The sequence below is a fragment of the Oryctolagus cuniculus genome, chromosome 3, assembly GCF_051225735.1.
Source record: "Oryctolagus cuniculus isolate XC-2025 breed Fujian yellow rabbit chromosome 3, ASM5122573v1, whole genome shotgun sequence".
NCBI classification, from domain to species: Eukaryota; Metazoa; Chordata; class Mammalia; order Lagomorpha; family Leporidae; genus Oryctolagus; species Oryctolagus cuniculus.
Window position 1 is genome coordinate 37,104,670 of NC_142869.1, and position 26,864 is coordinate 37,131,533.

The window sequence follows — 26,864 nt, forward strand, 5'->3', positions numbered from 1 at the left end:
TTCTAAGTATCCACCACTGTGATAAATCAACAAAAGACAAAATTCTCATCCCTTTTAGAGTTTATAATCTAGTAGAAGACATATGGAACTACAAAGTCTTTTTTTCAAGACAATGGTCACAGTGACCTTTTCAAAGGTAAATTATGGAGCTGGTGCTGTGGTGTTGTGGGTAAAGCTATAGCCAGTTTTTGCCAGCATTCCATATGGGTGCCATTCATGTCCTGGATGCCCCATTTCTGATCCAGCCACCTGCTTATAGCTTGGGAAAAGCAGTGGAGAAAGGCCCAGGTGTTTGGGCACCTGCACCCAGGTGGGAGCCCTGGATGAACTTCCTGGATCCTGCCTGCAGCCTGGTCCAGCGCTGGCTCTAACAGCCATTTGGGGAGTACACCAGCAGATGAAAGAGCTCTGTGTCTCTCACCCTCTCTCTTTGAAACTCTTTCAAATAAATAAATCTTAAAAAGAAAAAAGATGTTAAGCAAATACAAAAAAATTAAATTCCAAAAATAAAAACTACAATATCTGTGATGAGAATTAATAATACCAAGTTAATCTGGTATTAACAAGAGATTAGACACTACAGAAATAAAGAATAAATTTTAAGACAGAATAACAAACCATACAAAATGAACAGATTATTCAAAAAAGATGGAAAAATGAACAGAACATCAATGACTTCAAGCAACCTAATATACATGTCATTAAAATCCTCAATGAGTAACAGGGAGGAAAAGATAAAAAACATTATAGAGGGAAAAAAATGGCTGAAAGTTTCCCGAAATTTGATAACTCTAAATCTACAGTTCTAAGAAACTCAACAATCTCCAAACATAAGAAACATGAAGAAAATCAAACCACTGTATATCACAATCAAGTTACAGAAAACCAGTGATTAAAAAATAATAAAATGCAGTGAGAGGAAGAAAGATACATATGCTAAGGAAAGAGGATAAGAATGATAGCAGATTGCTCATTGGAAATCATTCAAGATAGAACACAGTAGAGCAACATTTTTAAAGTACTAAAAGAAACAATCTGTCAACTTGAAATTCTTTATCTAGGATATCATTCAGAAAGGCAGGCAAAATAAAAGCTTTCACAAATATGATAAACCTGAAAGAACTTATAAGCAACAGAAGTATACCACAAAAATGTTAAAGGCTGAGGTGGGCATTGTGGCACAATGGGTTAATGAATATATCACATATTAATGTTGGCTCAAGTTCCTGGTTCAAGTTCTTGCTATTCTTCTTCTTATCCAGTTTCCTGCTAATGCACCTGGTAAGGCAGCAGATGGTCTAAATACCTGGGCCCCTGCCACCCTTGTGGGAGACCAGATGATGTTCCTGGCTCCTGGGTTCAGCCATTTGGAGACTGAACCAACTGACAGAAGACTTAAAGTCACTCTGCCTTTCAAATGAATAAATAAATATTAAAAAAATTAAATATATACCTGCCATGTGACCCAGTCATTCCACTACAAGATATTTACCCAAGAGAAATGAAAAGCATGGGTCCATTCAAAGACACTGTATACACGTGTTTCCAGCAGCTTTATTTGAAGGAGCCTGGCACTATTAACAACTCAAATGCCCAACATAACATGAATGAATGCACAAATTATAGTATATTTATACAATGCAATACTGCTCAGCAGTGACATGAGCTATTCATTCATAAATGCTCTGACATACATGAATCACAAAATAACTATGCTGAGCCACAAAAGCCAGACCAAAGCATTTTCTTACTATATGATTTTCTTTATAGTAAACTGATACCAAGTGTCTGAGGATGGTGGGGTACGAGGACAGAGAAAAGTGAGGATGGATTACTAAAGGGTACTAGTTGGGCCTGCATGTGGCTCAGAGGGTTAAGCTACAGCTTGCAGTGCTGGTATCTCATAAGGGCATTGGTTCAAGGCCTAGCTGCTCAACTTCTGATCCAGTTCCCTGCTAATGTGCCAGGGATGGCAGCAGAGAATGGCCCAAGTGCTTGGACCACTGCACCCACGTGGGTGACCTGGAGCAAGCTGGCTGTTGTAGCCATTTAGGAAGTGAACCAGCAGATAGATGATTTCTCTCTCTCTCTTTCTGCCACATCCTCTCTTTCTGTAACACTTTCAAATAAATAAATAAGTCTTTAAAGAAGAAGATTTGAAATAAAATAGGAGGTACTAGGGAACTTTCGGGGGGTTACTGATATATTCATTGTCTTAATTATAGTGATGGTACATAGCTGTACAAATGTGTCAAATCTTACCAAATTGTGTACTTCAAACATGTGTAGTATATTGTATGTCATACTTACTATACTTCAATTAAGACATTTAAAAAATAAAAACCCTCCTTGTATGTGATGCCTACCTTTTCCTCTGCTTTAAGTATTCTTACAACCATATTATATTCTCAAAAGTTTTCCACATTAACAATTTACTTTTCTCAGGAATCACTTTAGCATCCATTAATAAGGGAGTTTTTTGTTAAATTCTGATTCTATTACTAAAGTTTTAAGAATCCAGTCAGCAATGAATATGCTTTTTATTTAATGATGGAATTCATAGCTAACATGTATATGTGAAAAGTATACTACAGCTTTGTCCTTATGACTAAGTTAAACTTTTTTTTAAAATTTATTTATTTATTTATTTATTTGACAGGCAGAGTGGACAGTGAGAGAGAGAGACAGAGAGAAAGGTCTTCCTTTTGCCGTTGGTTCACCCTCCAATGGCAGCTGCGGCCAGCGCATTGCACTGATCCGAAGGCAGGAGCCAGGTGCTTCTCCTGGTCTCCCATGGGGTGCAGGGCCCAAGTACTTGGGCCATCCTCCACTGCACTCCTGGGCCATAGCAGAGAGCTGGCCTGGAAGAGGGGCAACCGGGACAGAATCCGGCGCCCTGACCGGGACTAGAACCTGTGTGCCGGTGCCGCTAGGCGGAGGATTAGCCTGTTGAGCCATGGCGTCGGCCCTATGACTAAGTTAATAAAGTAGAGTGACAGACATTAGATAGCAAAGAAGTACACTATTTAAGTTGTCTAAAGACTAAGTCAGCTGATATGAAAAAGCCAATGCAGTCCTCCTTCTAGAGATAGATTAGGATTCTCCTATGGTCCAGAAAAAAATCACAGGGGAGAATAAAGCAAAAAGAGCAAAGAGGGGAAAACAATTAATGATGACCTCTTTTAATCACACATCTGTCATCATTTTAAAATATAAAGCTGCTCTGCTATGGCCTGGGAAAGCAGTAGAGGAGGGCCCAAGGACTTGGGCCCCTGCACCCACGTAGGAGACCTGAAAGAAGCTCCTGGCTCCTGGCTTCAGATCAGCTCAGCTCTGGCCGTTGCAGCCATCTGGGGAGTGAATCAGTAATGTAAGACCTCTCTCTCTCTGCCTCTCCTTCTCTCTCTGTGTAACTCTGACTTTCAAATAAATAAGTAAATAAATAAATCTTAACATATATATATATGTTTTATATATATATATATATATATATATATATATAAAAAGCTGGACTCAAAGATACCCTGTTGCCAAAACATGGGAAAAACAATTATTTATACCTTATTAAACACATTGTTCTAAAATATTGATGCTTAGGGTGGGCTTTTGGTCTACTGGTTAAGACACCCTCCCATGTCCCATGTCAGAGTGCCTGCGTTCAAACTGGGTTCTGCTCTTGACTCCGGCTTCCTGCTAATGCAAATCCTGGGAGGCAGCAATGGTGGCTCAGATGATCGGGTTCCTGATATCTATATGGAAAACCTTGACTGAGTTCCTGGCTCTAGGCTTTCTAGGCACTTGGGGAATGAACCAGCATTTGCGAGCTCTCACGCTCCCTGTGTATCTGTTTTTTTTTTTTTTCCCCCTTCTCTGTCCCTCTACCTTTCAAATAAGAAACCCCCCCCCAAAAAAAAACACCCAAAAAACAATATTGTTACTAGGCTGAAGTGCAGAGTACTAAATGCATCCTGTCTCCAAACGTGATGCCTAACATAATGCCAACATGAGTTACTGGCAGTTATGCTTAAAAACTTACAGGGTTCTGGGGCTGGTGCTCTGGTACAGAGGCTTAAGCCTCCGCCTGCTGTGCCAGCATCCAATATAGGTGCTGGTTCATGTCCCAGCTGCCCCTCTTCATATCTAGCTCTCTGCTATGGCCTGGGAAAGCAGTAGAAAATGGCCCAAGTGCTTGGGCCCCTGCACTGGTGTCGGACAAATGGAAGAAGCTCCTGGGTCCTGGCTCTGAATCGGCTGAGCTCTGGCTGTTGTAGCCATTTGGGGAGTGAACCACAGGATGGAAGACCTTTCTCTCTCTTCATCTCTCTGTCTGTAACTCTGCCTCTCAAATAAATAAATAAAAACTTTCAGGGTTCAAACTGAACATAAATCTCTACACCAAATTCTTAAGTATTGAAGTGTTTATTCACCATCTTCAAGATGAAGAAAATTGCCAGTATCTCCAGGAAAAGTGTGTGTTTGTATGTGTGTATATGTATAGTTCTTTAAAAAAACTAACAAGCATAAGAAAAAAACCACAAGTTTTTTAATGAAAATTACATTATAACAAGGACACTGTACATTAACTTACAATATATACACACATACTTTGTTTTTTTACCTGTTTTTAAACTTGGTACCAATTAACATATTTCTTATTACCCACATGATTTAGAGTATATATTTAAACAGGGTATAAAGAAGATGAAACACAGGCTGGTGGCCTCAAAATTAGAAACTCTAACACAGGACCCTATCCCCAAACCCATGTTTTCTATCACTTTTGTGACTTTTAGGAAACATTTACCTTGCATAAAATATAAAACCTTTTTTTCTTTTAAGTATAGTGACTGTTCACATAGAATACTGCTACTGAGAGAAAGGTCCATTATGGCTGCATTTATCTATAATTATAAGTCACTGTAGGATATATAAAGCTCACTAGCAAATTTGGAACAGGAAAACTATAATAATGAAATAAGCAAGCTGTAATTATGAATTTGCAAGTACTTATTTTAAATATACAACTCTTTACTACAGATATTACATCTTGTAATACATAGTAAAAAAGAACAAATGTCAAATTTTGCTGTAGAGCTGTTAGGAGAATGCCAAACACAGGAAGTGAAAATTGTATGCACTTGTATTTAACAGCCTGTGCATTTAAAAAATAAACACTTAAAATATGTAAACAAAGTTTTCAAAAAGTGATGCCAAGCACCTTTAAACACAATACTTACATGTTGTGACTAAACATGCATTTAGAGGAAAAATTAATTTTTAAAAAATCATTTAAAAACCATTTTGAAAGAGCTATTCATTTAAATACTTACATGAAATACTGATAGTTCCAGTTTCTACCTAAAAACCAAAAGAGTATATAATTAGGGATTTATATCTTCCTTCATGCTCTTGGTTTTTGTATTTTTTCTTTCTTTTTTTTTTTTTTTTTGCAGGAAAGATGTGCTTTAACTTTCTGTCCTCATGATTAAAAATCAGTATCAGAAGAGACATTCACAAATAATTGAGAAAAATATTTTCTGAATATGTTTTGATCAAGTACTAGAGTCTGAATCCTCTGACAGCTCTCATTCTCATAGGTAACTTACTAAAATTCATTTAGTAAGCATTTCTCCTTAGCAACTCAACATCAAAAAATAAATAAATAAAAGGAATGTCTCCAAAAGAACATAGTTAAATTGGTGAAATATATAATAATAAACCATTACCAATATTGAAAAGTAAAGATCTATTATTTAAACTTTTGAAAAAGTTTCCATTAAAAGCAGAAATAAGAGAAGAATATTATCTATATTGCAGCACTAAACTATAAATTAAGTTGGACTTGTTTTGAGAACATACAAACTGAGTAAAATCTGGGTTTGAGGTAACTAAGTGTTGTGTTGAACTCAGCATAACACAATCAAATTCAGCAGCTTGTCCCTATAAATGCACTTACATCAAGTATTTTTACTTAGGAAAAATAAAAGCAATTCTTAATAAAAATAACATAACTATTAACTTTGCATTAAATAGGATATAAATAATTAAATTTATATTAAATAGGATACAAATCTAAAGAGCAGGGTATAAATCCACTTATTTCTAATATAACAGTGCCTTACATTTACATACACATTTTATACCTAAAACAATTAAAGTAAATAAGGAGTGGGATATTGGACTTCTTTAGAAAGGACAAGAGTGACTCATATTCATATAAAGCACTAAGGTGACATTTCACATTGTATTACATATGCTTTGAATATTAAACATTAACTGCTATTTGAAATCTTTTTTTTAATAAAATTTAAAACATACCCACATATGGTCTCTGGAAAAACAAAAGCCTTTAGGTTGATTTCTTGATAGTTATACTTCATATTTCTTGTTTACTAATCTTCCAGAAAACAGAAGCTTATAATGAATATGCTTAATTGTATTTGAATATACAATTATTTCACAAGCAAACATATCAGATTAGATCTCATAAAATTTTAAATAAGAACTAAATTTTAAACTATAAATACTTACCTTGAAATACTATAAATCCTAATATTATCAATTCAGTAAGAACTCTGGTATAGAAAAATGTAAATATAACTCAAATTCTTTTCTAATTGGAGATGAATCTTCAATACAAAAAAGGGAAACAAATCCTCTGCTGTCATCAAAAAGTTGCCCAAATTATCTGTAAACATCAGGGAATTCTGTTATTATTTCCAAATTCTTTCAATTTCTACATCTTTCTATGCAAAAAGCGTTTTACCTCCAATACAGTATAAATTCATGCTACATACTGATTTCTGTTGCTCATCTGAGTAATTCATATTAAAATTTTTCAGCACTTACCAATACATTTTAAACTTCTATTAGATGACCTTTAGTATGTCACTGAAATCAGAAGGGAAGAGGCCAAAATGCAACTGCATGGTTCCCACAGACGTGATTGGGGGCTTTATGTTGTGATATAAAACCTATTGCTTTATCTTTCTAAATGAGGCAGACTACAAATATTCTCTCACTTGTCTGCCAATTAGAATTTTCTTCACAACCTTAAGGAGATAAGAAATTTTTCCAGGACTTCACACACACACACACTCACACACAGTTTTGTTGTTCTTTGTCTTCTAAGTTCCAGGGATGAGTTAGATTAACTATCTGAGTTCAGACTGTATCATTAAGCATAAACTCATATGATCTTTTGAACTAACAACCTTTTTAAATAATCAAAAAACATTAGAATTATACAAAATAAGAAGAGTTAAATATCTTGTAAAGAAGGTAAAAATATGGAATTGGCAACAAATACTCAGTTTTTAATCAAAGCTGATCATCAAACCAGTCTTCAGTCCAGTTAACACAACGCTGAGCTTTGACAATATTCACCTTCTTTGCTAGGACATCAGAAGTCACCAGAGTTGTAAATCCTGAAAAACTTCAATAATTTATATGGTAGATAATATCTTACAGTCCAATTTCTTTTTTGCTTCCACGGACAATGTTGGTTCTTTGGGTTCTTGCTTTACTTGGCTCACAGAAACAGTACCTTCAGTATTTTCTTCAACTTTAAAATAAAAGAAAAATCCTAAAGGTTAGCATACTGTATGATACTGGGATCTTTATTAATCATATTAATTTAGAAGCAAATCAAAAAACATAATTTAGAAAAACTAAGCTTTACTTGAGAAAAGCAATTGGTGTATTTGAAAATTCAGTGTTTCTGACAGCTTAACAGTCATTACTAAATTTCTTTGGTTTTCTTTTAGTAATGAAAACAAGAAAATTATAAATTTATTTTCTATAGACAGTCTTAGAAAAAAGCAGGCTATAATTTGACAAAATTATGAGAACACATCACATTCAAATTTAATCATTTTCAAAATGTGTTAATAAAAGTCACAAAGTTTCCTATTATTTGAAAATAGTTTGTTTTACAAATAGCAGACACATGTATTACACATTCAGACTTATGTTATTCCCATATGGTTTCCATATGTGGTCCTGTATTAAGAAACATGTTCCCTCTCTTAAGTACCTTTACCACATTAGAAAACAACATGGCACATTTTATTTTTTAATTTTTTTATGTTCAAAATAAATAGGCAGATGTCCCCTTTAACATTTTCATGTAAAAATTTCACATTGCAAGAAAGTGATCACTTTTAAGTATGAAGACATCAAAAGCCAGCCAGTACTTAAGTATAGCACAGTATATTTTTTCTATCACTTCCTTCAAAATGTTGGCACATTACCTGCTTGGGTTTCAAAAATTAGTCAGTATCTACTTCCTGTCCTTTAAAACACTTTAAATCCACACTGCATCATATTAATCCTGGTGCTCCAAACAGCTAAGAAACTCAAAAACCTCTCAGGAAGCTCAGGTGGCCTGATACCAACTGGTAAAAGGTAAACCAAAATACTTTGCATGTAATTTTCTGTCCGTTACCACAATAACAAAGTATAAAGCTGTTAAACAAAAAAAAGCTAAAGGAAAATAATTTCAGTTTTCCTTTGCAAACATCATGTCTTAGCTCTTAGGAGAAGAAAAACTTTCCTGGAAGGGGAACTATTTTATAAGTAAAAATATCAGGTGTAAGTTAGTCATTACAAATGTCTCATTTAGGAAAGAAAGTAAACATTCTGATTCAAAGGATTCTAAAATTTTCATCATTACAAGCTTAATTTAAAGCTAAAAACTGTAACACGTCAAACTAATATAAAAATATAAATCAGTAAATTCTATTGTTTTTCAAAGAATCCATAATTGAGGAACAGTAATTTATGTAGGATACCTGTTTCCAACATTTGGTCAGAATAAGAAGCCCTAGGCAAAGGATACTCCTGAGTTTCCAGGTCCTCATTTCTTCAGTGAGGGTAGCAGACTGAGTGCCCTTTAACAGCCCTTCCAACCTACAGTTTTATATAGAATTGTTAACCTGTGCGATCAAGAATAAGGTGTTGCAACTCAATGTTATTTTCCAGATAAATACAGTTCTCCCATTTAAGTGGCAAAACTGTTCTTTAAATGTTTAGCTGTTTACTTTAAAATTTATTTTCAATGTATCTGTGATCTTAAAAGAAAATAAGGTATGACTAACAACACAGTCTCCTACTTTTGGCTCTCGCTCTAATCCTGGGCAACTTTGGGCCAGGCTCTGTGTGAAAATGAGGGTGGTGCACCTGCTAGCTGCCTTGAAGACCAACAGAGTGACCATAATATATCAAAGTATTTGTAAACTACAAATTACCACATGAATGCAAAGGATTGTCATCATAAATCTAGGTTGTCTTTTCCCTGATTAAAGAAAAAAAAATCTGGATTTTAGAAAATAGGCATTCTTTGCCAATACTTAATGCAGTTATGATTCTGACTCTGGTTACCTGTCTCTTCTCCTGTAGTCACTCTATTCTGTCTAATCACGCTTCTATTCATATCAGGCCTAGACTCAGTTTCTCTCCCCTGGAGTCCAGAAATCGGACCTTGAAATAGGCGGAAAGCACCTTAAAGATTGCTCTGTAACTTTAGCAATACGCTGTCATCACTGTGCACTCTACAGAAGGAGTATCATAACTAGACTAGCAGCAGACTCACCTAGGAAGTGTTTTAAAGACTCAGCTCTCTGGGCTCCTGCCCACAAGATTCTGATCCAGCATGTCTGCAGCAGGACCTGGAAAAACTTCTTAAAAGCTCCCCAGGCAACCACCAACAATCAAAGGATTAGGTCAATTTCAGGAATTCACTGCTCTGTCTTCAATTTCTTCTCTATAATTTTAGCAGCTGCCAGTTCATGTTTAATATAAAGTTTTCCCCTTGTATTGGTCACCAGCACATTGAAAAAGATTGACCATGATCTTGGCTTAGTTCCAACTAGTCATCACAATCTTTTACAATAAAAATTTAAGATTACAAATTAACTTCAGAGCTAAGACAATCCATGTAAGCAGTGAAAGGTAGCTGGTCCTAGGTTTACATGGTATATGTGTTCTGCTTTATTTGTAGTTGGTCACCACCTTATTTTAGTTGTCATTCCTCAATAAAAGATAGCAGGAATGCCTCCAAATCACAGAAAGATGGTTAACCAACTACAATCAGTATTTATAAAATGCTTCTAGTCGACATAAATTAAAAGTATTTTTTAAAAAAACACAGCTTCCTATAGAAAACCAAAGACATGCACACTTCTGAAGTCAACAGAAAGAAAAAATTGACCAAAACTACAGTTGTTTAAAATTATGTCCCAATGACTGTGAAAGTGTAAGTACAAAGCAGGTATAGTTTCATCCTTTAGGAGGTTCACCAGGCACAAAAGGGACTCAGCTTCCATTTGTCCTACCCAAAGAGTTCGTCCCCAGCGCATCTGGGCACTGCGCAATGTTGTCATGTCCTTTGGCTCTCAGCTGGGGACACAGCAGTCTTTGGCCTCGTGGTTGGTGCTGTAACACTTCCAGGCAGCCTTGTCATACACTGGCAGTCTTGCTGAGGATTCTGTGGACAGAGCCTTAATGTAAATCACTGCATCAGTCCCATAACCCTCCAAGGAATATGGCTTAGGTCTCCCTGGAAGTACCTGGCATAAAGATGGGACATTAACAATCTGTAACCAAAACCAGCCAGGGGCACTACGTGGGAAGTCTCTACACAAGACCGGGGTGCAGTTGAATACATGTAGTAGATAGAAGAGTCTGTCCATTTTCCTCAAAGGAACGCCACCTCCTGGGTCACTCATCTTGACAGTCAAATCCCCATTACCCTGTGTGACATGAACTTGAATAGGGGTTGGGGGGTAAACACCTTTGTCGGCATGGCGTTCCATGGTCGCTCTCACTGCATTCTTGAAAAGTTCAAACACCATGTGATGGGGCAGTATATAAATACTTGTATTGACTGTCCTGGTGATTTTGCATTCAATTCTTCAAGTTCTAGTTCAGGAGAGTTAATACACTACAAATCACACAGTGGCCTAGCATTTTCATAGCCATCTTTAATAACTTCAACTACACTGCAGTTTGGATTTATGCTTCCAATGTGTTTTCAATGAGACAGCCTTCCTTTCCCGCCAAACAACAGAGTGCTGATTGAGCAACATTCTAATTGAAATGCGACGCATGCAGAATCGATCCACAAAGTACTGAACGTGCGGGCCAGTGACAGGATCCACCCTGAAACTCTCCTGTCTTCAATCACTCCCTGAGCCATTGTGGGAGTGACGTCATTGTGGCGGCTCCTGATCCGGATCACGGTATCTGTAAAGTCATAAACAGCTTTTGCATCTTCAATGCTTTTGTCCTTAAAATCAGGACGCTCCTGAAGGCTCTGGATAGACCCGCTTTGCACCAACTGAACAGACGGCGTCCTGAGAAGATTATCTGGAAGGAGGCTTATTTTTTCCATTATAGCCGCCAATCTAACAGGCAGCTCCTCCGGCAGAAACAGAAACGAGGTCTTTTCGCAAGCATTCACCGATTCGAGGTCCAGGAACTGCTTCATGGAGAGCCGGGACGGCGAGAGGCACGTGTAGAAGTCCACTTGGCTCTGTATGATGTGCTCGACACCGGGCCGGAGCGGAGGCCGAGGCGAGGCTGTGGCGGTCACAGGGGCCGACAGTGCGCGGCCGCGAGCCCGAGCCGGAGCTGGCCACAGCAACTCCACGCAGCAGCCGCGCCGGCCTCGTGCCGAGCCCTGCCAGAGGAGCCGGAGCTCCGGCGCCAGGTCGCCGCTCCAAGCCTCGGCCGGCCGGTACGGTTTAAATGACATTTTAGATGATAGCTCTGACTTAGCAATGTGAGCCATGTGTTTACATGCTTGAAATATTTCAGAATGCATTTACCATTCTGACTTCAGAATACTTATGATCAAATGAATCTACATGTGGCATAGCAGAAGCACTATGTGAACCGGCAAATGAGATGTGTAAAACCAAATCTTCATTTCTCTTTTTCAAGAATATCAGTTTTAAGGTTGCTATGAGAAATAAAAGTTAAGGGAACTGTTATTCGCTCAGAGAAGTTGCTGAACTTGCCTAATGCTTGTCACATACAAGTCCCTCGGGGCTTAGCCTGAGCCACAGAAAAGCAGAGGACTGATCTGAGTGACTGGAAACCCACCCAAGTGAAGCAATCCCTCAGATTATGGACTAACCTGATAAACTATGCAAACCTGGATCCACAGAGGTCTTCTTTAAGGCAATCTGGATTAGAATTCCCAGAAATACCACGGTATAACACCAAGGGAGGAAGGATGTTAGAACGGAAACAAGCTTTGGAAGCCAGAGATGAGGCTCTGTCACTCACCCAATGTGAATTTCAGGCGACTACCTAACCTCCCTGAGCCTTAGTTTCCCCAGCTATAGAATAGGAACACCACTGTCTAGTTCATGGAGTTGTAAGAATTCACGAACAATTATTCCTCTTTCCTTCTTGTCTACTAAAGTTTGGCATAGTTACAGCTGTCACAGCACTCTGGACATATTTTCTTAAAAGCAATTTTTCCAAATTTAAAAGACAATGCTCTTTCTGGCAGGAGTTAAGTCACACTTTTCATTACCCAAAAGAATGATGATGAAGATAGAGTGAACAGGGTCCAGTGCTGTGGCGCAGTGGGTTAAGGCCCTGGTCTGCAGTGCTGGCATCCCATATGGGTGCCAATTCAAGTCCTAGCTGTTCTACTTCCAATCCAGCTCTCTGCTACCGACTGGGAAGGCAGTGGAAGATGGCCCAAGTCCTTGGGCCCCTGCACCCACATGGGAGACCCGAAAAAAGCTCCTGGCTCCTGGCTTTGGATCACCGCAGTTCTGGCTGTTGTGGCCATTTGGAGAGTGAACCAGCGGATGGAAGACCTCTCTGTCTCTACCTTTCTCTGTAACTCTTTCAAATAAATAAAATAAATCTTAAAAAAAAAAATAGAGTGGACAACACATGTTCTAATTTCTGTAAAGAGTTTTGATCTTCAAAGAAAGCTAAATTTTTCCTACAAAAGTGCCCAATCCATAAAAATTTGTGTTAAGTAATAAAATTAGATCAAGTAGGATTTAACAGAGTTTACTACTATATTGACTGGGATAGTAATAAAGTGAAGAAAATAAGATCTTGAATGAAAACCAAGTGCACAAGTCTTACTAGTTCCCCTCCAACTTCCAGAGAACTCAACAATTAAGTTTATAACTCAAAATCTTCCTTTAATCCTTTATATTTTGCCCACTTTACTTTGGATATGTGCATATATCATTTTTCCACTATAAACTGGACACTGAAAGTTTTCCTTGTTTTATTTACTTCTTTTTTTTTTTTTTTTTTTTTTTGACAGGCAGAGTGGACAGTGAGAGAGAGAGACAGAGAGAGAAAGGTCTTCCTTTTGCCACTGGTTCACCCTTCAATGGCCACTGCGGCTGGCGCACTGCGGCCAACGCACCGCGCTGATCCGAAGCCAGGAGCCAGATGCTTCTCCTGGTCTCCCATGGGGGTACAGGGCCAAAAGACTTGGGCCATCCTCCACTGCACTCCCGGGCCACAGCAGAGAGCTGGACTGGAAAAGGAGCAACAGGGAGAGAATCTGGTGCCCCAACCAGGACTAGAACCCAGGGTGCCAGCGCCGCAGGAGGAGGATCAGCCTATTGAGCTGTGGCGCTGGTCATGTTTTATTTACTTCTATCATTTTTTCCCCATACATTCTAAAATGACCTTCTTGGTTTCAGAGATTTTCCATGGAAAATTATGTAATCAGGGAATGAGTAATTTTAAGAGGACTAAATAATCTGAAATAAGAAGATGAAAAAAATTAGAAGTTCTTGAACTCAAGCTAGCAAAATTTCCCCTTCCCTCTAATCATGCTTGATTTATATATTATTGCTAAATGACAGGGTAGATGTGATAGTTTTTTTTTTTCAATAATGTAGTATAATAGATAGCGATGGTAGCCCATATAGGTAAAAAATGACACCACAAGTTGGTCTGAACTTACTAAGAGCTGGGTGGTTGTCCATAATCCGTATTGGGAGGGTCTGCACATCTTCCAAGAGAATCTGATGAACACTTTCTTCCAGATTTCCTGTACCTTCAGCATCTTCAACTTCAGCTAGTTGATCGACTTCAACTAGATTTTGATTGGGTTCTGGGAGGTTAGCAATGGTAGAGGCAGTACTATTGTCTGGGGTTAGGCATGTATCTGTTTGAAGGCTGTGACTTTGACCAAGCAGGAGAGAATTATTATTCATTACAGCACTTCCTATTGAATCCAGGAGTCTTGACGGACTGGAGGATGGATGATTATCTACTGGTAGCAGAGCTGGTGATGTGTCAGGAGAGGCGAATCTTGGCTGTAACTGCAAACCATTTAGATCAAAAAGAGTTACATTAAAATGTGTGAATTCACTATGTATATTTTCATGGGATATGTTTTTCTTTTAACAAAAAATGAAACAAATAAAATATTACGAGTATAGCTATTAAAAATACTAACATAACAGAAACAAAAACCAAGAGAAAAGTACTACTACTAAATTTTTCTGCAATCATCAAAATATAGTTTGAATTACCTTAAATCAAGACACAAAGGGGTCAGGAAATTAACAATTACAACATATTTTATCATTATTGAAGTTCTATAATAATTCCCTAAAGTCCCTAGGAGAAGAAGAGGAGAGATTAAGGAAGAAGTTCCTCAAATTTGGCTGTTCTACTATATACTTACCTGTAGTTGTGTAAATAATTTGGGCTGAAATGAGGAAAGTGAGGAAAGCAACTGGGTTGGATCTGGAGACAAAGAACCCCCTGTCTGATTTGTTTCCACTTTGGTGGTAATTGATTCTCCTGATGAATTTCCTAAATCATATAAAATATAAACTAATTAAATCAAAATAATTTTTATAGCTCCTTGGATACTATATGTAATTACAACTCTATATATTAAAAGTGGAAGAGAAAATATTGTCAAAGGTATGCAAAGGATCAAAAAGTCATTTAAAAAAAGCCACTAAGCCCCTTATTTCCAAAACCTACAGATTATCAGAACCTCTAAGGGAGCTTTAAACATATAAATTCAGGGGACAGTGCTGTGGCAAAATAGGTAATGTGATGCTGGCATCTCTTATGGGCACTGGTTCATGTCCTGGCTGCTCCGCTTCAATCCAGCTCCCTGCTTATGTTCTGGGAAGGCAGTGAAAGATGGTCCAAGTGTTTGGGCCACTGCCATCCATAGAGGAGACCTGGATGAAGCTCCTCGCTCCTGGCTTCAGCCTGACTCACCACTGGCTGCTGCGGCCACTTTGGGAGTGAACCAGTGGATGGAAAACATCTCTGTCTCTTCCTCTCTCTAACTCTGACTTTCAAACAAATAAATAAATAAATCTTTAAAGTAAAATAAAAATATGTACATTCTTAGGTTCAATCTCCACTAATGTGAATTCATTAAATCTAAGATAGGATCTAGGAATTTTTTATTCTTTGAAAGACTATCTGTAATTTTAATCTTGTCCATTCTCCATGTTATAATGTTTGACCATACCTAAACATCTCTAGCTATACAAAACCTAGTGAGTTTCTCAATTACAGAGAACAAACTTAATTCATCTTGTGTAGACCTAGTGCCTAGGACAATGCCTGGCAAAAGTAGGCCCTCAATAATAACAGTATTAAATTTCTTTGGGGCAGGTATTTGGCATAGTGGCTAAGACATCACCTGGGATACCTATACCCCAAATTCGAGTGCCTGACTTCTAGTCCTAACTCCACATGCAATTCTAATTTCCTGCTAAGTTCTACCCTAGGAGGCAGCAGTTGGTAGTTCAAGTAATTGGGTCCCTGCAAACCCATGTGGGAGAACTGGATTGAGATCAGGGCTCTTGGCCTTGGCTTGGCCCATCCTAGGCTATTGTAGGCATTTGGGAAGTAAACCATTAGTGTATGGAGGTTTTAAAAACAAAGACAAAAAACAAACAAACAAAACAAAACAAAACAAAAAACAAGGTCACTGAATTCTACTTTTAAAATAACTCCTTAATCTGTCTACTTTTAATATATATGGCGCCAACTGTGGTTTAAACTACTATCAACTTTCATCTGTACTGGCAAAATGGCCTTTTAAACTTGTTGATTACCCAGCTTTAACTCCAAGTACTATCTTCACTAAACCAACATGAGCCTTCTTAAGCGCCTTAAACATGACAAGTTCTTTCCTACTTGGCCTTTGCACATGCTATTCCTTTTTTTCATATATATATATATATATATATATATATTTATTTATTTATTTATTTTGAAAGGCAGAGTTAGAGAGGGGGGAGGGACAGGGACAAACAGATCCTCCATCTGCTGGTTCACTCCCCAAAAGGCTACAACAGCTGGGGTTAGGTCGGGCCAAAGCCAGGAGCTTCATTTGGGTCTATTACATGGATGGAAGAGGTCCAAGAGCTTGGGCCATGCTCCACTGCTTTCCCAAGTACATGCAAAGCCAGTGTTGCAGGCAGAGGCTTAACCCGCTATGCCACAATGCTGGTCCCAACATGTTATTCCTTTTATTGACAGATTTCTATTCATTGTTCATTTATTTGATCAAAAATCACATTTTTAAGTATCATTTCCTTATTCCTGGCCTAAATTACACATCTCTACCACTATCTTGATATAATGTTGTCTAATTCTTTCATAGTAATAGTTTTTATAATAGCAATTAATTAGAATATATTTGTTTAGTATCCTTTTTCTCTTGCTAAACATTTTTTAAAAGATTAATTTATTTATTTGAAAGGCAGAGTTATAGAGAAAGAGGGAGAGAGAAAGAGAGTGATCCACTGGTTCACTTCCCAAATTGCCACAAAGGCCAGAGCTGGGCCGATCTAATGCCAGGAGCCAGGAGCTTCTTGTGGGTCTCCCATGTGGGTGCAGGGGCCCAAGGACTTGGGCCATCTTCTACTGCTTTCCCAGGCACATTGGCAGGGAGCTGGGTCAGAAGAAGAACAGCTAGGACTTGAATTGGCACCCATATGGGATGCTGGCACTGCAGTGAAGGCACAGCATTGGCACCCTCCTGCTAAACTTTTGAGAAAAATTGAGCAGGAACTACCTGTTTATTCTACTTGCCTGTTTTTTCTATGTATTTAGCACATTCTGAAATATGTGCAGAAGAAATGAATAATGAAAAAGAATTTGAAAGTGAACTGAAAGCAAAGTGACTCTTACTGATAAGTTAAAATTTGAAAAATAACATTTACAGTTATTAGTTATTCATCAATGGATTCTAAAGCATTTATTTAGGCATTAATCTTAGCAGGCATTGTGTACTAGATTCACTATTTTAAATAAAACATATCTGCCCATGAAGAACTTAAATAATAATGAAAGATATAGAATCATTAAAAATAAAGACAAGGTTAGCATGTTAAATGCAGAGATAAAAACGAAAGAATGAATAGTTAACTATATTTAAAGAATAAAGTTAAAAGAGCCACTTACAACCACAGACTGCTGTGTGAGGAATAAGAGGAATTTGTGATGAAGAAGAGAAAGAAAAACGTTTCCAGGAGAGAGAACACATGTTGAAGGATGGAAACAAACTTGGCATACTGAGAGAACATGGAAGTAGAACATGAGAGAAAGCAAACCAAACGACAGTCAATAGTCTCCAGTTCAAGGTATCTTAGGGTGATTTCTTCTGGAATTAGACAGCCTTCTAGTTTACTGTGCTAGGAATCAGATTCAAAACATCAGTCAGAAACAAAGAAACACAAAGTCCGATTCAGGAGGAAATTTAAATATCTAGAAACACTTTGATGAACATGGCTGCTCTTAGCTTCTATATATATATTTATCTATAAAGTGTGGCTAGATGAGATAATATCTTAAGTTCTTTCGAGTTTTAACACTGTATGATTTTATATTTTAAGGTATTCAAGATAACCTACCTTCTGCAAATGTAACTGTCACAGTCTCTCGGAGAATATTCCCACTATCAGTAGTCCACTGAAGCTGAAATGAAAACATTTACTTCAATAAAAATAAAGCGGCTATACTGAAAAAAAATCTTAAAGTGTCAATACAACTGTCAAATTTTATTCAGTAATAGTACAATTGCATTTTATTCTGTAACTACTCTTTACTTGCTTTTTTTAAAAATTTTTTAAAATTTATTTGAAAGGTAAAATTACAGAGAGAAGAGACACAGAGAGGGATCTTTCATCTGCTGGTTCACTCCCTAAAAGGCCACAATGGCCAGGGGTAGGCCAGGCTGAAGCCAGTAGCTGGGAGCTTTTTGTATGTCTCCCATGTGGGTATAGGGGCCTAGGGACTTGGGCCATCTTCCCCTGCTTTCCCAGGCACATTAACAGAGAGCTACATCAGAAGTAGAGCAGCTGGGGCTTGAACCAGCAGCCGTATGAGATGCTGGCGCTGCAGGCCAAAGCTTAACCTGTTATGCCACAGCGCTGGCACCCTTGTTGATATTCTGAAAGCACAACTATTTAAATACATTAGGTTCCCAAGTTCAGAGAGAAAGAACTGGGATAACAAGTATAGATGGCAAGGACAGGGGTTGGCACTGTAGCATAGCGGGTAAAGCCACCACCTGCAGTGCGGGCCTCCCATATGGACACTGATTCAAGTCCTGGCTGCTCCACTTCCGATCCAGCTCTCTGCTGTGGCCTGGGATAGCAGTAGAAGATGGCCCCCTGCACCCACGTGGGAGACCTGGAGGAGGCTCCTGGCTCCTGGCTTTGGATCAGCTCAGCTCTGGCTGCTGCGACCACCTGGGGAGTGAACCAGTGGATGGAAGACCTCTTTCTTTCTCTCTGCCTCTCTGTAACTCTGCCTTTCAAATAAATAAATAAAAATCCTTAAAAAAAAAAAAAAAAAAGATGGTAAGGACAATTGCTAACCAAATCTGTTTTAGCTCCTGAATTTTGCATATTGAATATTTAAGAGTTGTGGATATCAAGAAATGGCAGTTGTAGCTTTAAAAAAAAGAAATGCAAATCTATCCAGTTACTGAAATTTGATAGTAAAAGGAAAGCAGCAGACATTGCTACACAGATTTTAATGCCATAATCACAGTCTGCATTGCAATTATCAGTTTTTGGGTGATTACAGTAATTTATTCAGAGTAGACAAATTTTCACAGAAATGACTAACATTCAGAGGGAAACTATAGCATCAAAGTACCCATATATCACATATGGTGCCCATATCTTCCCTTTGTATATTCAAGTCTGAACTTCTCTTTTTTAACTTGTCCATCCTTTAAATATGGGGGAGGGGTGATACACAGTGTGCAGTGTATACTCGATAAAGGTCTACTAAATGAAAAAATTATTTTATTTTTTAAAAAGATTTACTTATTTATTTGGAAGGCACCGTTACAGAGAGAGAGAGAGAGAGAGAGACAGATAGACAGAGAGACAAACAGTGAGAGAAAGATATCTTCTATCCACTGGTTCACTCCCCAAATGGCAACAACAGCCAGATCCAGGTCCTGGTCCAGGCTGAAGCCAGGAGCCAGGAGCGTCTTCTGGGTCTCCCACGTGGGTTCATGGGCCCAAGCACTTCAGCCATATTCCGTTGCTTTCCCAGGTGCATTAGTAAGGAGCTGGATCAGAAGTGGAGCAGCCAGGACTGGAACCGGTGCCCATACAGGAAGCCAGGGATGCAGGCAGCTGCTTTACCCACCTGTGCCACAACTTCAGCCCCAAGAAAAAATTTTTACTGAGAAAAAAATATTGATTTTAAAATGATGATTATAGTATTTTTATTATATTCAGATTTGTAAATTCACTGATTTTTTTTGTTCTTGTGGGGTGATAAAAATATTTAATCAAGTCATCACCTGAGAGTTTAGTGTTTACATTTTTAAGAAAAACAAGCCACTGTTTTACATCATAATTGTTCAGATGTTCTAATAGTAGCCATCTTAATTAGGGTAAATATTAATAGAAGCTGAGGAAGAATCTGCAATAAAACAAAGAACTGTGGTTGCATTTATACCGTTGCTGGAATGATGTCTGAATTAAATACCATGTCTCCATTTCCCAAGGATTTCTGTACTTCATGGATGTGATTTTTTATATCATTTACAGTTGGAAAAAAAGATAAATTATGTCTTTCAGGTATCTCATCAGGTTTGAACAGTTCCCTTTCCACAAATTTTCTGCAGAAAACATAAAACAGAATTAAAAACATAAACCATCTAGCAACAAGCATGTAGATCAAAAGAGATAAGGTTCTCTTTCAGCATAAACTTCTATAATATATGATTTACAGCTCCATAAGCAATTTATACTTTTTCATTTTTAATTTTTCCCAAACAATGAATCACAGAATTTATCCAGATTAAAGAAATAAAATATTTTCATTGGTTAAACACCTTCATATATTAGAGTGAGCTTTGTTATTTCTGTGAATTTAAATGAAGGGAACCATTATTTTTCACTTAATTATAATAATGGTTTTAAGTGTTTATTATGTCAGGCACATACTGAACACTTCACATTCAGCATCTCCTTTAACTTTTTTTTTTTTTTTGACAGGCAGAGTGGACAGTGAGAGAGAGAGACAGAGAAAGGTCTCCCTTTGCCGTTGGTTCACCCTCCAATGGCCGCCACAGCCGGTGCGCTGCGGCCAGCGCACCGCGCTGATCTGAAGGCAGGAGCCAGGTGCTTCTCTTGGTCTCCCATGGGGTGCAGGGCCCAAGCACTTGGGCCATCCTCCACTGCACTCTTGGGCCACAGCAGAGAGCTGGCCTGGAAGAGGGGCAACCAGGACAGAATCCGGTGCCCCGACCGGGACTAGAACCTGGTGTGCCGGCGCCGCAAGGTGGAGGATTAGCCTATTGAGCCGCGGCACCAACCAAAAGATAATTTTTTAAAAATTAATTTATTTATGTGAAAGGGAGAGTTATGGAGAGAGAGGGAGAGACATATCTTTCATCTGCTGCTAGTTCACTCTCCCAAAGAGCCAAGAGCCCAGAATCCCTTCTGGGTCTCCCACATGGGTGGCAAAGGCCCAAGCATGTGGGCACTCCTTTGTTGCTTTCCCAAGCACATCAGCAGAAGAGGAGCAGCCAGGACGTGAACCAGTGCCCACAGGGGATGCCAGAGTCACAGGCAGTGGCTTAACCCATGGTGCTGCAACAATGGGCCCAGAAAGATATTTATAAAAATTGCATTTATTTTCACCTTACTTGAAAGGCACAGAAAGACAGAAGTATTAGAGAACAATCTTCCAGCTGTTATTTCACTTCTGATATGCCTGCAAAGCTAGGGCTGGGAGTCTGAAACTTGATCCGGGTCTCCCATGTAGATGGCACAGAGTCAACAATTTGAGCCATCACCTGCTGCCATCCAGAGTGCTCACTGGTAGGAAGCTGGATTTGTAAGTAGAGCCAAGATGCAAACCCAGGCACTCCAACACGGAAGGAGACACCCCAACCAGCATCTTAAGGGCTGTGTGAAATTTCTGATCTGCCTTTTAGCCAATTATTTAGCCATTCTGAGTCTCCATGTTCTCCTATTTAGAATGGGATAAATATACAACTTTATAGAGCTCTTGTAAAACTAAGTAAGATCACTCACCTAAAGAGCTTATCACAATACCTGGCACACACATAAAAGTGTTACACAGTAAAAATAATATTATTATCCTGAGTATAAAAAAAAAAGAATAGAATACTACAAACAAAATTTCATTGGTGAAAAACTATCCAAATTCTTTGTAGTAATAAAACTTAAACTGCATTTCAGATATTTGAGAAAAATGTATTGATCCAGGTTTTTAAATCTTTGGTTCTACAAGACTTTTTATTATATAATTAAATTCACACATCATTCAGAAATAGTACAATTTGCTAAACCTGAATATGGAATCTCAAATACTCAAATCTCAAACATAATGATAAAAAGCCACATTATACATGGCTTATAAAACATTTATTAGAAAGTGATCAGTCCATAAATATTAATAAACAAGCCATATTCCTTATCTACCTTGGTAAAATATATCCTAGAAAATATCTATAATGTTAAGTATTTTACTTAAACTAACAATCAAAAATGAAAAATGTAGAGGAATAATTTGCTTCTACTGTACCTTAGTTGTTTCCTTACTGCATATACTTGTTCTATTCCCTGTGACACTAATTCTTGAATTTTATGTGCTACTTGAGGATGTAGACGGGAGGGTAATGCGCAGTTCTCATCTCTAACTGCAGCTTCCTGTTCTTCAAGAGAAGACATGGGAAAAGGGGAAGGCGACAAGGGGAGGCAGGGAGCCTCAAATTCATGATACTGATGGGCTTGCTGGGTAGGTAACTGTACATACCACCTGATAAGAGAAAATAATTAGTTAAAATGATTAAAATTAAAATATTAAATTATGAAAACTACTAACATTATTAGACAAAGCATGAACCACCCTAAAGTTAGCGATCATGAGGGGAAGAAATAATATCTTAAGGAAAAATTACACGTGATTATACCATATTAAATGGAACTTAAAATGCCCTCTGTTTAACATTTTTAAGATAAATTTTATAGTCAATTAAATAAAAATCTTCATAAACTCTTTCAGAAATTCACTATGACACTAAGTTAAAGATGATGCAGCATTTAAGAACCTGTGACAGTTGGGGCAGGTGTCATGGTACAATGGTTTAAGCCACTGTCTGCAATGCTGTCCCTGCTGCCCCACTTCTTTTTCTTTAAAGATTTATTTATTAATTTGAAAATTAGAGTTATAGAGACAGAGAGATCTTCCAATCATTAATTCATTCCCCAGTGAGCCCCAACAGCCAGGGGTGGGCCAGGCCAAAGCCAGGAGCTTCATCCAGGTTACCCATGTGAGTGGCAGGGGACCAAACACTTGGGCTATCTTCACTGCTTTTCCCAGGCCATTAGCAGGAATCTGGATTGGAAGCGGAGCAGCTGAGACACAAACCGACATCCACACAGGATGCAGGCAGCGGCTTTACTTGCTACACTTCAATGCCAGCCCTGCTGCTCTTCTTTTTTTTTTTTTTTTTTTAAGATGTTTTTATTTATTTAACAGGTAGAGTTATAGAGAAAGAGAGAGAGAAAGGTCTTCCTTCCATTGGTTCACCCCCAAATGGCTGCTACGGCTGGTGCTGCGCTGATCCAAAGCCAGGAGCCACGTGCTTCCTCCTGGTCTCCCATGCGGGTGCAGGCGCCCAAGCACTTGGGCCATCCTCCACTGTCTTCCTGGGCCACAGCAGAGAGCTGGACTGGAAGAGGAGCAACCATGACTAGAACCCGGTGCCCATATGAGATGCCAGCGCCAAAGGCGGAGGATTAGGCAAGTGAGCCATGGCGCCAGTCCCCCTGCTACTCCTCTTCTTATCTAGTTCCCTGCTCATGCACCTGGGAGAGCAACAGATGATGGCTCAAGGACTTAGGCCCCTGCCACACATGTGTGAGACCCAGGTGGAGTTCCTGGTTCCTGGCTTCAGCATGGCCCAGTCAGTCCTAGCCATTGTAGCCATCTGGGGAGTGAGCCAGTATATGGAAGATTTCTCTTTCTCCCTCTCTAACTCTGCCTTCCAAATAAATAAAATAAATCCTTCATAAGAATACATGAGAGTAGTATTTTAAATTTCAGATTAACTAAATTTTTACCTCAAAATATATACCACTGTAAATCATCTTTTGAATTATCTATTTTCCCATTCATTAAATATCTCTCACACTACATTTCTATGACACACCTACCATTCTCTCAGCCAAAGATTATATATAATTCGGAACCAGGGGCTGGTGCTGTGGTGTAGCGGGTAAAGCCACTGCATGCAGAACTGGTATCCCATATGGGCACCGGTTCAATTCCCAGCTGCTCCACTTCTGACTATGGCCTGGGAAAGCAGCAGAAGATGGCCCAAGTCCTTGGGCCCCTGCACCCACATGGGAGACCAGTAAGAAGCTCCTGGCTCCTGGCTTCGGATCAGCTCAGCTCTGCCATTACGGCCACTTGGGGATTGAATCAGCAGATAGAAGACTTCTGTCTCCTTCTGCCTCTGTCTCTCTGTAACTCTTTCAAATAAATAAGTAAATCTTAAAAAAAATTTCAGAACCTGACAAAACTGAGCTAGACAGGAAAAATTTCCCTTGTACTGCCTCCACAGTACTCACAGCTCCTGCTGGCCCAATGAGCAAGAAAATCAACTAAAAGTTGAATATAGTCCTCCTGAACAGCAGTGCAGTAAAACACAAATGCTAGAAAAATGAACTGACTTGGCATAGTTGTCTTAATTGATATTGCTACACCAAATTCTTACAATGACTGACATTACATAAAATAGAGCTGACTTAAAAAAATGGAAAGGGGCTGGCACTGTGGCACACTAGGTTAATCCTCCGCCTGCAGCGCTGGCATCCCATTTGGATGCTGGTTCTAGTCCCAGTTGCTCCTTTTCCAGTCCAGCTCTCTGCTGTGGCCTGGGATAGCAGTAGAGGATGGGCCAAGTGTTTGGGCCCTGCACTCGCATGGGAGACCGGGAAGAAGCTTTCTGGTCCCTGACTTTGGATTGGTACAGCTCCAGCCAATGCAGCCATTTGGGGAGTGAACCAACGGAAGGAAGACCTTTCTCTCTGTCTCTCTCACTGTCTGTAACTCTACCTGTCAAATAAATAAATAAAAATCTTTGAAAAAAAAAAATACAAAACAGGGGCTGGCACTGTGGTACAACGGGTAAAGTTTCCACATGCAATGCTGGTATCCCATATGGACACTGGTTAAAGTCCCAGTTGCTCCACTTCTGATCCAGCTCCCTGCTAATACACCTGGGAAGGCAGCAGAAGATGACCCAAGTGCTTGGGTCCCTGGATTCACATGGAAGACCCAGATGAAGCTCCTGGCTCTGGCCTGGCACATCCCTGGCCGTTGTGGCCACTTGGGGAATGAACAAATATATGGAAGATCTCTCTCTCTCTGCCTTTGCCTCTCCCTCTCTGTAATTCTGAGTTTGAAATAAATCAATAGAGCTTAAAAAAAAAAGATACAAAATATTCTCCAAAGCAAAGGATCTAATTATTATTGACTGAATTCTTTTTTCATAAACCAAAAATTTTTTTGAAAAAACTATTTCCCATACACTTATCCTCATATGTATACAATAGCAAATTTTTTACCTGGACCGACACATATAGCAAAGTAAAAAAGCTGAGTATTTTTTATCATTTAAAACCTGAATCATAAAAGAATTTTACTTAGGGCTTAGAATTCATTTCTGCTGCCATAAGTAATTGAAGATGGGTTAAAAAGATACAGGTAGCTGCAAGTTCTGCTCCCATTAAGTGTCTGAAGCAAAGTACCAAATCTACGACTATAATGAATGTGTTGCTTAAGAAATATTTATCACTTAGAGATAAAATTTCCATGTGGTATATAGTACATGACATACAGTATGCATAATTCTGAATTCTCTAGGACCTTTGGCAGATAAACTCTGGCTTATGTATTTGGTGGCAAATCAATTTCATTCGTAGAGAACTGCTAGTGAGGTATCTACCTTACAAAACCATTTCTTAGTGAGATAATTGGAAAATACAATTTCTCTTACAAGATAATTCTTGTAACCAGAGCTATTTAATTTGTAAGACAAAAGGACTCTATAAATGTCATACCTTAGAACACCACCAGCATCTACCATGTTCTTCTTTAGCATGTTAAAGGCTTTCTCCTGCTCCATTCTGATTATTTTCTTATCAATTTTAGGGTCTGTAGGAACTCTGTATTCAGGAAACTTCTGTACCTTTTTAATGTAAATCCTTTATACAAGAGAAACAATTTGTTTCACTATTTTATAATCTTAAAAAAAAAAACCAACATCAACCAGAAGCTTACAGTAAGCATTTAACTTCACAGAAAACTCAGTTTATCTACAAAGTATTCAAAGGCTTACATGAAAGATATCCCATATGTTCAATACTACTTAGCAAATTAACAATAATGACTACCAACAATCATAACTTGAATAAAATATCTAAGTATTTATGGATTTTTTTCTGGATTTGTCTCTTCTCCATTCTTTGGAAGACATAATCACCCCATGCCCAAGGTTACCATCATAGCCTTCTTCGAAGCTACTGTGCCTCCAGAATTTCACTATTAAATCCACTTGATACATCAACACCACAGTAACTCTTCACATTTGATTTCCTAACGTGAAGAAAATGCCTGCTCCTTAATAAAGGATAAATTTCTTGGCAGCACTCAAGACACTCTATATGATTCTAATTTGTTTACTTAATCTTGCCCTCTATTACTTTAAAATTTCTTTTCCTATGACGTTCATTTCTCAAAGTCCCTTCCTCCTCTGTAGTTGTGTCTCATCTTTATTTATATAGTTTTCGCAACCTGTAACATCTTGCCTCTAAATCTCCACCTACTCAACTTCAATCTAAACAGAAATATCCAGGTTCAATTTGACCTTCTTTCCTAGGAATTTCCATGGATATATTTCTTTTTGAATACCTTTAAGAGGCAGTTAAGAGGCTGGCATTTTGAGATACTGGGTAAAGCCACTGCCTGCAATACCAGCATCCTATATGGGCAGTTTGAATCCTGGCTGCTCCACGTACAATCCAACTCCCTGCTAATGTGCCTAGGAAAGCAACAGAGAATGGTTTGAGTACTTGGGCCCTGTGCATGGGAGACCGGGAAGAAGTTCCTGGCTTTGGCCCTGCCCAACCCCCATACTGACCATTTTTAGGGGCCTGGAGTTGTGATGCAATGGGTTAAGGTATTGCCTGCATGCCAGCATACCACATGGACACTGGTTCACAGTCCAGCTGCTCTACTTCCAATCCAGCTCTCTGCTAGTGAGACTGGGGAGGCAGCAGAAGATGGCCCATATGTTTGGGCCCCTGACACCGACA

General features: G+C 38.7%; 1 protein-coding gene and 1 pseudogene across 11 annotated transcripts in view; both read right to left on the reverse strand.

Moving 5' to 3' along the window:
* Positions 1 to 26,864, reverse strand: part of CARF (calcium responsive transcription factor) — a 68,022-nt gene that overhangs the window by 2,997 nt on the left and 38,161 nt on the right. For 4 of the 11 annotated variants that reach the window (XM_070070358.2, XM_051849257.3, XM_070070356.2 and 1 more), the window contains 7 exons: positions 25,611 to 25,754; positions 22,066 to 22,299; positions 19,966 to 20,128; positions 17,895 to 17,958; positions 14,687 to 14,817; positions 13,958 to 14,318; positions 4,522 to 7,564 (listed from right to left, as the gene is read on the reverse strand). In XM_070070358.2, coding sequence (XP_069926459.1) covers positions 7,446 to 7,564; positions 13,958 to 14,318; positions 14,687 to 14,817; positions 17,895 to 17,958; positions 19,966 to 20,128; positions 22,066 to 22,299; positions 25,611 to 25,754 — 1,216 coding nt within the window. In that variant the 3' untranslated portion in view covers positions 4,522 to 7,445. Of the gene's footprint in view, positions 1 to 4,521; positions 7,565 to 13,957; positions 14,319 to 14,686; positions 14,818 to 17,445; positions 17,676 to 17,894; positions 17,959 to 19,965; positions 20,129 to 22,065; positions 22,300 to 25,610; positions 25,755 to 26,864 lie in introns of those variants that run through there. The other 7 variants (XR_016231942.1, XR_016231941.1, XR_016231940.1 and 4 more) reach the window with 6 other exon arrangements.
* LOC138848943 (pyruvate dehydrogenase (acetyl-transferring) kinase isozyme 1, mitochondrial pseudogene) lies at positions 10,025 to 11,952 on the reverse strand (annotated as a pseudogene).